This window comes from Mustela lutreola, chromosome 12 (genome assembly GCF_030435805.1).
Source record: "Mustela lutreola isolate mMusLut2 chromosome 12, mMusLut2.pri, whole genome shotgun sequence".
In the NCBI taxonomy this organism is placed as follows: Eukaryota; Metazoa; Chordata; class Mammalia; order Carnivora; family Mustelidae; genus Mustela; species Mustela lutreola.
Window position 1 is genome coordinate 52,735,597 of NC_081301.1, and position 14,436 is coordinate 52,750,032.

General features: G+C 39.5%; 1 protein-coding gene across 8 annotated transcripts in view; it reads right to left on the minus strand.

Annotated features, from left to right (window-relative positions):
• CCDC171 (coiled-coil domain containing 171) overlaps positions 1 to 14,436 on the minus strand; it is a 299,073-nt gene that overhangs the window by 183,241 nt on the left and 101,396 nt on the right. For all 8 annotated transcript variants that reach the window (XM_059141859.1, XM_059141862.1, XM_059141860.1 and 5 more), the window contains one exon: positions 12,345 to 12,447. In XM_059141859.1, coding sequence (XP_058997842.1) covers positions 12,345 to 12,447 — 103 coding nt within the window. The remainder of the gene's footprint in view (positions 1 to 12,344; positions 12,448 to 14,436) is intronic.

Consider the following 14,436-nt stretch of genomic DNA (forward strand, 5'->3'; position numbering starts at 1 on the left):
ATGATCTCTAGGGGGTGGGATGGAGCCTCAGCATGAAGTCTGCCCTCTCTCTCCCTCTACTCCTCTCCCTCCCCCCCACTCCCCCCCACTCCCACCCACCCAGCCTTGTTCCTGTTTTCACTCTATCTCTAAAGTAAATAAATAAAATCTTTTTAAAGAAAAAAAAAAAAAGAGGAGGAAGAATAGTAAAATAATTACATGAGATCATTTATCCATTCCTCATGTATTCAACTGCTAGAACTTTTGGAGGATAGGACAGAAGGCAATAAAGGAAAGAAGAATGAAAGAAAGAAAGGAGGAAAGAAAGGAAGGAAGGAAGGAAGGAAGGGAAAATTTTGGTTAATGACAGACTATCTCAGATATTGGTGATATTTAGTGTTTTAATCGTGGACAAAATGTTACAAATAAATTTATTACATTCATCCAGGTATGATTTAAACACTATCTTAAGTATGGGTTCACCTTAGATTTTCTTAAACAGAAGAATATTTAACCAAAAAAAGCAGAAGTAATATGGAAACAACACATATCCCAGCTAGGGAAAAAAAAAAAAAAAAAAAAAGACCCTGCTCTGAACCATGATAATGGAGGAGACAGTACTCTTTATAATTACTATGAGTTAGAAAGACAACTCATTAAAAATTTTATTAAAGGTCTTACCAAATATATATTTTTTTAAATTGCTCTTGCACAAGATAAAAAAAAATGTAATGTATAATTCTTTTCTTTTGCTACTACACAAGTAGGCCATGAATAAATCATGCAAGGACACTCGGGAAATCTACTGGCTTTTACAATAAGGGAGAAAACTTCCTCTTAGAAATTCAGAAGAATAAAACCATTTTAATATGAGAGTTAAAGGGTAAGAGGACAAAATGCCCTGTCCTTACTGACCCACGCATATTCTTATACTCTACATAAAATAAAGTCTCTTTGCTTGAAAATGCTTATATAATAAAGTCAGTTGAAATACAAAGTATGCATTAAGTCTCACCCACATTCATTATAAAAAGAAATCGTTTCTGGTCCCTTAACATGGCAAAATGCTTATAAATAAGAAGAAAGGGTCACTAGGACTCAGGACATTACTGATAATTTGATTTAACCTAATAATATTCTAACCCTTGAATATTATAAGAAACAATAACCTATTAATGATATCTTATCAAAGAAAGCTCTAAAAATCCACAGATGAAGAGCCATAAAAATAATTTGAAAAGTGGTCGTAAATGGCTTTTCAAAGGTCGAAGTCCAAACGAAGCCAGAATATGTTAGAACACTTTATATTTCAAAATACCAACTCAAAACCTTCCAACCTTCTCTCCATACGTGTATGTCTCAGTACTTGGAGGCCAGCCTACACTTTACCATCACTGTCACCTGTTTCAGTCTCTCTTGTTCACCTTGATTATTAAGTATATTTCAACTCTAGGTATACCTTGGCAAATCTTTTTTTGTTTTTGTTTTTGAGAATTTTCATTTTATTTTATTTATTTCATTTTATTTTATTTATCCTACTCCACATCATAACACTTACATTGAATATAAAAATATGTGTGTGTGTGTGTAACCACAGCATAACCAGTGAATGTTTTAATACTTATAGTGATATTCTTCTTTTCCGGTATGTATCATATGATTTTATTTCTAAGCATTATTATCCTTTGTGATTTGAAGCAAACCATCTGAATCTGATTCTGATTAACAATTCCACTCGGGCTATGGTATAATTATTTGGCTAAAAAGGCCAACCTTAACTGGCACTGCTTCTGACCGGAGAAGACTTTTGGGGAAGAATGAATTTTCCATCCTGTGTGGGACTAATCAATCTCCTGTCAAGGGCATACCTTTCATGATCTCATGGTGGATTAGAAGCTGCTATCTTAATATAGAGCACCCAATTTCTATGTTTCTTAGGTATATGCTTACCTAGAATGATTACATAAAGGCAAATCTTTTTTTGAATGAGTAGTCCACTGCAGAGAGAGAGGTAGGAGAAATGGTTCCAAGCCTTCAATTTAAATGTTTTCTTTTAAAGAAGCTCAAAAACTTAGTATTTTTACCTGGCCCAAATAAACCACAGTTTCTCAAGCCAATGTTATTACCTCAGTAACCTATAGTTCCACAGTAAGTTGTCATGAATAAGGTAACTCTATCTCTTCAACCACCTCAAACATTCTCTTATCTACTTCAGTTTCCTTCAAGACCCCAAAAGGGAAGAATTATTAAGAAATAATGGAGAGGGTGCCTGGGTGGCTCAGTTATTTAAGTATCTGCCTTCAGTTCAGGTCAGCATCGAGTCCCACATGGGGCTCCAGCTCACCAGGGAGTCTGCTTCTCCCTCTACCTTTCCCTTTTACTAGTGGTCTTTCTCACTCTCTCTCTCTAAAATAAATGAAATTTAAAAAAAAAAAAAAGGAAAGAAAGAAAAAGAATAGATAGACAACAGAAAGCAAAAGACTAAGTTTTTTTAAGAATACATATGTATATGTATGTGTGTATAAATGTATGTATACATACATATAGAACATGAGTAGTCCTGTTCAACCTCAGAATAGGAAAAAAAACTGTTGTTTAATAATGTGGATTTTTAATCACATAGTAAGACACAGAAAGTAACATTCAAATGGGTTATATCTTCACCTAAGAAAACCTAAATACATTGATGACCAAGAAAATTCCTTTTTCACTCCAAAAGCATTAAATATAAACATTTTGTTGGCAGTTATGCTTGTCAAACTGAGACTAAATTCTGCATATTAATTTGTTTTACTCACTGAGATCATAAACATCTTCCTTATCTTATAAACACGGGTACCCATTCTGGAGTTTCCAAGGAAAATGGCTTCTAACTTCCCTAACATATGGAGAGTACTTATCATGTAAGTCCTGCTCACTCACCTCCTAACTATGTCTCCAGGGTAAGTTAAAAACAAAAAACAAAAACACTTTCTTTACCAATGTTTGAGAAATGTAGTGTTGAGGGTAGCCCCACCATCCGTGATGACCTAGCTCTGTGGGGCTCGATAAGTTCTGCGTAGCAGGGATAACAGCGATCAAGCTAGGTTCCCTGAATTCAGTGAAGATGATGGGATCTGGATCTGGGTGACAAAGGCCAAGTAGTGCACTTAACTTCCAGAAACAAACTGGACATGGTTGAAATCAAAGCAGTAAACAAAATGGTTTTACCCACAGAGATCTCTGGTGTTGGCTAACTGATCATAGTGCTCATAGGACTAAAATAGGTCGGCACTCTACTTAAATGTTATCTGATTCGTATAAGTAGAAAAGCTCTAGGTCTAATTACCAGAGGTCTAAATGCAATCAACATAGAAAAGAGTCTTGACTCTCAACCAATGACCAGACTTGAGCTGGTTCACAGACCTGGGCACTGGATCTGAGCTGACACTGACACTTAGAGAACTAACACACCATTGTGGTTCACTAGTTAGGGTAGGAGCTGATAAAGGTCAGGAGACAGATTGAGTTTTGGCTAAATTTCTATTACCAGTGGCTCCAGCAGGTACCTGAACTCACCTTATTTCCCTGGTTTGGAATACAGAGCTAAGAAAAGACAAATGCAGAACCTGGCACCATATCCATACTAGTTCCCTGACGCATGGAGTGGAGGATTTACAGAGGAAAACTGAATAGAAAAAGAGCACATGGAAGTCACTAGAACTTTTACCTACCAAAATAGTAAGTCAAAAGTAATGTCACCTTTCTGGAGAGATTGCAGAGATCAGTGCCACTGGGAAGGACTTAAAAGATACACGGGTGGTAATTCCAACCACATCAGCCTTCAACTCATCTATCTGGCTTGTGCAGGATACAGATGAATCTTAGGGAATGACAGTGAATTACCGAAAGCATAATTACACGTGATTGCAATTGCTGCTGCAGTTGAAGATGTAGTTTCATTGTTGCAGTCAATACATTTCCTGGCAATTGGAATGAAGCTATTTCTTCCATCGTTCTAGTAAAAACTACCAAGACAGTTTCCTTCAGCTGTCAGGGCCAGCAATACACATTCACAGCTTTCCTCAGAGCTGTATCAACTCCGGCAGAATCTATAGAATCTTATAACTCCGACAGAATCTATAGAAATCTTAATCAACTTTCCATTCCAAAAACATCACATCACATGTCCTACTTAGCTCTCTACCAAGTTGATGACAGCATTCTGATGGCTCAAGCTCCTGCAGGTCAAGTTTGGCAGGTCCTTCTAGAAATACATGTAAACTTTTAGGGTGTTGGAACAAAGCAAGTAAGTAATCCTCTGGAGATAACTCTTCTCCTCTTGAGAATCAAGCTTTACACTTACTACTGGTCCTCAGCAGATAATACATTCATGGCCACCAATTTACCATGAGACAAGAATTGCCCATCACAAAATCACTATTGTCTGATCTGGCAATCCATAAATTTGGGCATGCACAACAGCACTCCATTGTCAAGTGAAAGTGGTCTACACAAAACTGGATTCAAGTAAATCCTGAAGGTTCAATAAAGTTTTATAAGCAAATAGTCCAGATTTGAATGGGCCCTATGACTGTTATATTGCCTCCCCTCTTAATCCACAACCTGAATCCATGGAAGGTTTCCAATGACCTGTTGACTCATGAGAGAAAAAAAATGGGTTCAGTATATACACGGTTCTGTATATGCTGACACTAATTAAAAGTAGACAGTCGCAGCTCTACGACCCCCCCCCCCAAGGGTGGCCCTGAAGGATGGGGATGAAGTGAAATTCTGCCAGTAGTCAGAACAAGTAATGGACCTGATTGCCATTTCACCTGGAATGAGAAATTACCAAAAGTACAAATGTACACCAATGTGTGGACAGTAGCTAAGAATTTAACAAAAATGGTCAGGGACTCGAAAAGAACACAACTGGAAAATCAGTAACAAGATGATATGGGAAAGAGTACGTGGAAAGATGTATCCAAATGGGCACTGTGCTCAGACCAATCAGTAGAAGAGGATCTTAATAATCAGGAGGACAAGATGAGGCATTCTGTGGCTACTACCTAGCATCTCTTCTCAGCCACCTTCGTCCTTATCACCTTTGTTTTCTTTACAACAGAAAGGTCATGGCAGCAAGGATGCAGGGAATATATGGGCTCAGCAACACAGACTTCCATTCACCACAACTGATAGGACTACAACCCCTGTTATATGCAAAATCTATCAATAGCAGAGAAAGTGAACCCATGCTACGACATCATCTCTAGGCCCTGGTGGCAAGCGGATTATCTTAAGTCACTTCCATCAGGGAAGGAGCAATGCTTCATTCTTACTAAGGCAGACACTAACTCTGGGTATAGATTTTCCTTCCCTGACCACAGTATTTCTGCTGAAATCACCATCTGTGAATTTGTAAGAGATCTTATTCACAATTACATGTTCCACATAGCATTGCTTCTAACCAGGAAACTCAATCTATAGCAGATAAAATATGGAAATGGGCTCATTTCACTAATTTTCTGTGATTAAAGTTAATAGATCAGGGGCATCTCAATCATAGAGCACACGACTTTTTATCTTGGGATTCCGAATTCATGCCCCATGTTGGGTATAGAGATTACTTAAAAATCAAATTTTTAAAAAAGCTAATAGACCAGTAATTTCACTTCTGGGTGAATATCTAAGAGAACTGAAACAAGGTCTTGAGGAGATATTTCCATGTTTATAGGAGGACTAGTCACAAAGCCGAAAGGTAGAAGTGGTCCAAGGTGCATCAACAGATAAACAAAATGTAAATATTATTCAGCCTCAGAAAGGAAGGATTCCTGTCCCCTGCTATAACATGGACGAAACCTGAGGTCCTTGTGCTAGGTGAAATAAGCCAATCACAAAAAGACTGATGCTATAAGATTCCACTCTATGAGATATCTAAAGTAGTCAAATATATACAAACAGAAAGTAGAATGGTGGTTACCATTCTAGAGTAAGGCGGAGAGGGGATATTAGTAATGTAGTAATTAGTAATTAGTTTTATGCATAAATTTGACTGGGACACAGATACTCAGTTAAACATTATTTCTGGATGTGTCTATGAGGATGTTTCTGGAAGAGACTGACATTTGGATCAGTAGACTGAGAAAGCAGATCACCCTCCCCAGAGTAGATGGGCCTCATCCAATCCACTGAAGGTCTGAATAGAACAGAAGGCCAAATCAGAAGGAATTCTTTCTCTCCGCCTGATTGTCTTCAAGTAGGGTCATTGGTCTTCTCCTGCCTTTTGACTCAGACTTCGACTGCAACTTACACCAGCAGCTCTCCTGGTTCTCAGCACTTCAGAATCAAACTGGAACTACACCATCAGTCCTCCTGTGTCTCCAGCTTGCCAACTGCAGGTGCTGGGTTTCTTAGTCTTCATAATTGTGTGATTAATTAATGATCACATTGGAGGATGTTGAGCAATCTTACCGAAGTCACTCCCTTGGACTTTACAAACTGAAACAGGAGCATGAGGAAGTAGGCCAGTCATGGTTTGTAAACCTCCGTGGACAGGGAGGTGAGAGAAGTAAGTGGGAAGAATTTGCCAAATGACACCAAAGGAGACCCATGTGCCTCTCTTATAAGCATCCTCAGCTTCTCGGTGATGCATGAATCTCTAGTTAAAAGGTACTGGCCATGAGGTTCACAAGGACAATTAGAATTCTCAAGAAGATACCAGATCTAGACCACAGCCTTTTATGAAAGAAGTAAAGGAGGAGAGAAAAAGTCTAATTTGTTGTCCTGATTATCCTAAGAGCCATCCCTAGGACTGCCCGATTCCTGGGAGATACATACATAAATATGCCTAAAGGCATCAAATGCTATTGCTATAACTTCCCAAGGTCCTCTCCAGTAGAAAGAAAAAGAATACCTCGGGAGTATTACAAATGATTTCCTCAAGGAAGGAAAGGTTGAAGAAGGTCAGAGGGCTCTCAGTCAACACGAAAGTCAACCACCCTGAGGAGGCTCCAAGACAGAGCCACAAGAAAAACTTTCTTTTGTGAACCTAAGGAAGGAAAAGTTACATTCTGTATGTTTGCTAACATCCTCAGGCAGAGGTGAAACTGTTTTAGAAGAAACACTTGAGGCAGAAAGACTACACAGGTTCAAAGTGAGAAAGGATTTTTTCCCCACATACACCCTACTAAGAGAATTTTCACAAGATAAGAAATGAAATAAGAATAGCCGTAGTGCTTCAATTTCAGTAGGAAGCAGAAATATGAAATAAATGTCCCTGTTCAAGCAAATTGAGACTATCTTGCCCGATGATAGTATGCAATCAAGTTATTTCTATGGCCCATGGAAGAACACACATCTTTTCCACTTAAGGTCAATCTTCCTGATGATTCCATATGGATTGCTACCCAAAAGGCTGCTATAATTTGGAAAGAAACTCCATGACTACCTTTATTTTTTTTAAGATTTTATTTATTTATATGACAGAGAGAGCGATCACTGGTAGGCAGAGAGGCAGGCAGAGAGAGAGGGAGAAGCAGGCTCCCCACTGAGCAGAGAGCCCGATGGGGACCTCGATCCCAGGACCCTGAGATCATGACCTGAGCTGAAGGCAGAGGCTTAATCCACTGAGCACCCAGGTCCCATGACTACCTTTATAACCTCAAACTTAAAATGCAAAATGGACTTTTGACCTGATATTAATTCATTCACAATTTTATTCATTAATATGCAATCAAGATTTGCTGAGTGACTGCTTTATACCAAGGAATCTTCTAGTTGCTTAAAGTACATTAGTAAATAAAAGGGACAAATATCCTTGCCCTCATGGTGCTTGGATATTGTCAGGATTAATTTTATGTGTCAATTTGACTGGGCTAAGCATGCCCAGATAACTGGCAAAACATTTATGGGTGTGTCTGTGAAGGTGTTTCTGAAGCAAATTAGCATTTGAATCCGTAGACTGAGTAGAGGTCTGCCTGCACTAGTGTGGGCGAGTATCATCCAATCTATTGCCTCCCTATCCCCCCACCACAGACAAAATGGCAGAAGGAGGACAAATTCTCTCTTTCTTCTGAGCTGGGACTTCCAAATCCTCCTTCAGACCCCAGGAGTCCCAGGTTCTCAGGCCTTTGGATTCAGACTGAATTATACCACTGGCTTTCCTGGGTCTTCAGTTTGCAGACAACAGGTCATGGGATTTCCCAGGCTCTATAATCATGTGAGCCATTCCTACATCTATCCTACTGGTTCTGTTTCTTCAGAGAATTCTGACTAACACAGTTAAAAAAAATGCACCATGTAGTGTGTTAAAAATGTTGAGCAGCAATAAGTGCTATGGGGAAGAAAAGAAGTAGAAGAGAAAAGGGAGAGGTAGTGAGACAAGGGGCATGGGAATGAGTAGCAGGTAAGCTTCATCAGAGTGAGACCCGGGCATAGATTTACAAAAACAAGAGAGAGGGGCCTGGTGGCTCAGTCAGTAAAGCATGTGACTCTTGATCTTGGGATTCTGAGTTCTAGCCCCACGTTGGGGGTAGAGATTACTTAAAATAAAAAATATTTTTTTTTAATTTTTAAATAAATAAAATGAAAAGATGAGAGAGAGGTATGCAGACACATCTAAGTAAAGGACTTTCCAGGTAAGTTTCCAGAAAGAATAGCCAGCACAATGGCCCCCAAGGCAAGAGCATGCTTGGTGTGCTCCAGAAGCAACAGGAGGCCAGAGGGGCCAAAACAGAGAGAGGTACAGGGGATGTCAAAGGGGTGATAAAGGACAGGGGCAGACCATGTTGGGTCTTCCAAGCCATTGCTAGTACTTCAGCTTCTACGCTTAATGAAATGCAGAGCCCAGGAAGATTTAAAGCAAAGGACTAACATGCTCTGTCTTGGGTTTTCAAATGATCATCCTGGTGGCTACAGAGAAAACAGACTGCAGTGGGGAGCAGGATGGTTGGAGAGAAAGGCAGCCAGAAGGAAGCGGGGTTGGAGGCACTAGGAAACAAGGTGTGAACTACCACACTGATCACCCATGAGAAAATCAAGGTAAATCCTCTATGTAAATAAATTCCTGAAGGTCTGACACTAACTCAAACTTGGCCTCATTTGCTACACGAAGATAAGCGGATGGGTTACTGTTACTTCAGAAACACTTAACGTAGAGGACCGACCGCAGAAGCTGAGGAGGATGGGGAAGAGAACAGCTGGCAGCCCATGCCAACTCTGGATGAAAATTCATCCAAGAAAATAATTTTCATTCACCCCATTTTAAAAAGCAAGTAAAAACAAATAACAACAACAACAACAAATTTTGTGACCATCCAAATTTCCACCATGGGTGGCTACCAGTATCTTGAACTGAAAGGTAGGAAGAGGTAACAAAAGGAAGTTAAGCACTGTTGTCTACTGCCCATACTGCAGAGCAGAGGATCTCTCTGGAAAACCTTTCTGGAGGTGACTGAATTAATTCTGTAACAAATTCTAAGGCTGCCCTATCATCACATAGTAACACCCTGTTTCTCTTTGAAACAGACTTGTCCCCAAAAACATATATACTGTGAGCTATATACATGTTTATATCACACAGGCACAGAAGACAAGTTAGTCTAGGATAAGTTCTTATGTGACCTTATTTGTGAGGAGCAAAATATTTGTTCATCTTCATGGAGGCAAAGCCAGGCCTGACACAGCAGACAATCCTAATTGTGCAGGTCCTTCCATATTAAGCAATAAAGCATATTATTTTTAGCCATCCATGAAGTAATAAAACCCCACCCTGAACCAGCATAAGCAGAAAGGGAATCCATCGGAGTCTCCCATGGCTGCCTTACCAAAGCCCAGGCCCAGAGGGCAAGCAGGTCCTGAGCAGGTAAGTGCATCAGCCCAGGTGCCAGCAGGAAGAGAGATGGCACTCTCTAAAGGGTTCCTCAGAAGAGAATTTCATCAAGAAATTTCCAAAAGTCACAGGTTTTGTTAAATTATTTTAACAAACAATGTTTCACCTTGTGGTGAAGGCTGACCTCTAGAGACTACATGATCTAGGCTCCTCTGCCCTCTGGCTTCTGGTTCGATTTGGGCAGTGAGTGTACCTGTAGGTGATCAAGAGGGTGGAGGGAGAAAGAAACAAAAGGAAAGAAGAGAATGTCAGGGTATTTATTTCTTCTGTTTCCTCTGCTCCAATGCGTTCCTCATTTTTTAGCAGCCACAGCTCTCGTCAGGCAGGTCCTGTGCTTGTATCAGACTATGGTGACAATGTGCCCTCCACTGGACCCTTTAGGCTTAGGCATGGGTTTTCCACTCTGGCTTGTTCTTGCTGTCTTATCCTATCTTTTTTTTTTTTTTTCCTTTTTAAGATTTATTTGAGAGAGAGAGCACGCGCACGTGCACATGTGCCCACAAGGGAAGCGGCAGAGAGGGAAAATCTCAAGCAGACTCCCTGCTGAGTGCAGAGCCTCACGGGGGAGGTGGGGGGGGGGGGGGAAGGACTTGATCCCATGACCCATGAAATCATGACCTGAACTGAAACTAAGAGTTGGACGCTTAACTGACTGAGCCACCCAGGTGCCCCGTCTTATCCTACCTAATTGGTTCTCTTATCCTGTCCACCTTTCCGTAGATATCTTAATTAAATTCTCTTCTGACCAGCTCTTTAGAGAGTGCCATCTCTTCCTGCTAGCACGCTGGCTGACACACTTACCTGCTTAGGATCTGATTTTACTCTGGCCCTGGGCTTCCATTTAACAGATCAGGGAAGAATGGTTCTTGGTAGGTGAAAGAGTGAATAACCAATACCATATGGAAACAAAACAACTGTACAGCAATACGAAAATCACTAATTCACCATACAGTCCCTTTTCCAGAAACCCTTTCTCTATAATATATAGGCTGTGCCTATATATGGGAAACTAGGCGTTAAAAAGATAAAAAGGAAAGGAAAAACTTTAATAGTCTTCTTCAATAGGCTTAGCAATAGCCTGTGAGTTACTTTGTTATCAACTATTTCATTATAAAATTCAAAAAAGATGTGGCATTATTTTTAGTTTTTTGAATTCAGCTCTAAAGAAATATTTACAATAACATTGAAGCATAAGATATACTAAGATAATAATTTAACAATTTTTAAAGCTCCTAAAACCATTAAGCAATGACACATCTCAATAATAAAACAGTACAATTACAAAAGAAAATTTTACTCTCCAAAGCTTTAGCAAATATAATTGAACACTGGATATTTATATCTTTTATGTCCCTGTTATACACCTTGATTTATCCACAGTAACAAACCACAAAACACTAATGCTTTGGGTAAAAGATTAAATTTTAAGGAAAGTTACAAGTGCATTTCATGAAAGACTGCTAAACTAATAGGAAGGCTAAAAACAGACCCAAAAATAACAGATAATAATAAAACACAATAAATCTCTAATAGCTCACCAGCACAAATCCGCAGATCCATAGAGTAATAATGGGCCGTGGTCATATCCTTCTGCTTTTTCAAGCAAGACACACTTTCTATAACTTACGAGTTCCTAAAGAACTAATTGGCCCAAAATCTGTTTGATTCCTTAAAAAAACAGAGCCCAGGAGCTGAATTTTAAATTGTAAAGAATTTAATTTTACATGCCTTTTGAGGAGTACAACTGAGTCAGAAAAAAAAAGAGTAATTCAAGGCTGATGGTTTGGCAAAAGAAAATTGAGGTAGCAAAGTAAAAGGATTTAGGTTAAAGTTCCTATTACACACATAATGGCATATACACAAAAAAAATTAAGGAAGTCGAAATCATGGACAGCATTCGTTAACCAGCTAGTGCTGCTTCTAGTTCCCAAAATATGCCTACCTAATATGCAATTTTTATAGTTCTTTATCTTATTAACCGTGCTAATATGAAAACCAAAATATTTCACCTAAGCACTGTTCTCTGGAGAGTGTATGTGTGGTAGTAGGAAGCGAAGGAGAAAACTGGCTTAGCATATGCACGCTGTTACAGGCTGTGTCCTACATAACCTTTTGAATGCATGACCTTTAAGTTGTTGAAGGTTGCCTCAGAATTTGGCTCAGTTTGATGGAAACATCTGTTCCCCTTGCAGGTATACTGTAAGGACTTTTTTCTCAGTTGGATTCAGAACACAGCAAGTGAGCCCTTGTCTGTCCAATCATACAGACCCCAACACTTGTAAATCAAGTTCTGGGAGGACAACAGCAGGTCCACATTCCGTCACCCTTTCTCAGCCAGCTAGGCCAACTGACTGCTGTGAGAACTGCTCTTATCATGTCATCAGATCGAAACATGTTGAGATGAGGGACTGGAAGAGGCATCTGCAGAATTCCCAAAATGTAGTGACTTTGGAACATTGACAGATGCATCTGTCATTTTATACCTTCAACTAACCTGATGTCCACTGGCCCGACAGAGAAAAGCTGTCCAAGATCGATTCCAATTCTTTCACGTTATTTTCACATGTCTCTACTAGAAAGGCCTGGTGCTTCTTAGCCTTTTAATTAAGAAAACAATATACACATAATAAGGTCATGTATTATAAGAGCTGCAGATTTGTGTGAATATATACAGCATTGCTAAGTATAAGCAAGCTAATAATTACCCTCATTCAAATCTATTATTAATAAACCTCTTTCTGTCTTAATCATACCTTTTCCTTGGTTTAATGTAATTCTGTATAAGGTCTCAATAACAATTTACTGAGGCCTTGGTGCCTGGCACTAATTTATATATAATAATCCTTTTTATCCTCATGGCAATCCAAGAGGGAAGGGCTATTATTATCCCAACTTTACAGACAAGAAAACTGAGACAGAGAGGAATTAGGAAATACTTTAAAAGATCAGGGTCGCAGTCATGTGGCAAACTGCCGGACGGTGCCCACATCAGTTGACTCAAGAAGTAACATACCATAGGCTAGGGTCTCGGCTGTGAAAAGAAAAAGGGGTAGGGGGAAGAATACCTAGAAAATGGAATGGCCAGGCCCTTGGTGATACTGAATTGGGGTAGACTACACTGATTGCATTAAATTGGATTCAATATAATTGGATCAGAATGGATGGACTTGATGAAGTTGGGTCCATGCTCAGACAAAAGGAAGAGTCAAGAGTGATCCCAAGTTTCACGCTAAAAGAACTGGCAGATTTCAGTAGTACAGTGAGAACAATGGTAGCAGAGAAGGTCTTATTTGGGGTATTTTTGTTTATTTACTTGCTTGCTTTTTTTTGGCAGAGAGTACAAATCATAAATTCTGTTTCAATCACATCCATTGGAAATACCTTGAAGACACTCTCAGTACCAGCATAATGCCTGGAAAATAATGGGCCCTAAATAAATATATTTGAATTAATAAACAACAAATAAAATAGAAAAATAGGGGAGGCAGCTAGGCATAATGGTATAAAACTCAGAAAATAAGTCAGGAATGGGTTTGGGAATCACCTACAGATACTACCTGAGGCTTGCCTAGAAAGCATTTGGCTGAGAAGAAAGAGCCTAGGACAAGGCCTTAATGAACTCCAGAGTGCAACTAATGAATCATTGAACCTTACATCAAAAACTAATGATGTACTATATGGTCGACCAACTGAACATTTAAAAAAAAAAATAAGTTAGAAAATAAAAAACCAGCAAAGCAGACTGAAAAAAGAAGAAGAAAACCAGGAAAGTATAGTGTCATGGAAACCGAGACCATTTGAAGGACAGAGGTGTCAATTATGTCCAGTGTCACAGAATATTCAAGCAAAATGGAGACTAAGAAGTGTTCAATGGACTTAGAGGTCATTGGTGACCTTGATGAAACCTGCTGTAACTCAGACTGGAATAGGCTGAAGAAGTAGTAACTTTTTTTGGTCCTAATTGAGTGAGAGAGAAGTCAGTGGAAACAGGAAGTTTAGACAACCCTTTCCTGGTAAGAAGGAAAGGAGAGATAAAGGGAAGTAACTGGAAAGAAGAATGAAGTTAAAGAAGAGTACAGTTGGCCCCAATTTTCTTGGCCTGCCAAGACTGCATTACAAGTATGGACTAGGTAGACGAAGAGCGATCGGGTCCTCTTACCCATGCCTGCCTGGACTAGAACTGCTGCAACACAGGGCTCTGAGGGATGAGATAGTACAGCTCTTTGCCTCTCCCCAGAAGAAATCATAACCCCCGGCTAAGAGCCAAGGAGAGAGGAAACGCCCATCTTCTTGTCTACAGTGCCTGGGCACAGCTCTATAACACGGCACAGGGTGGAAAAGGAAATTATGGAACAGACCACCATTCAAATGCTACAGATTCTCACGGTTCTTACTGAAAATTGATCAATTTTCTTCTTTTCAGTAGCTTGAGATATAATTTACACACTATCTAATTCAACCATTGAAAATACACAATTCAGTGCTTTTTTTTTAATAGATTCAAGTTGTACAACCAACATCACAATCAATTTTAGAACACTTTCATCACACCAACAAGAAACCCCATAACCGGGGCGCCTGGGTGG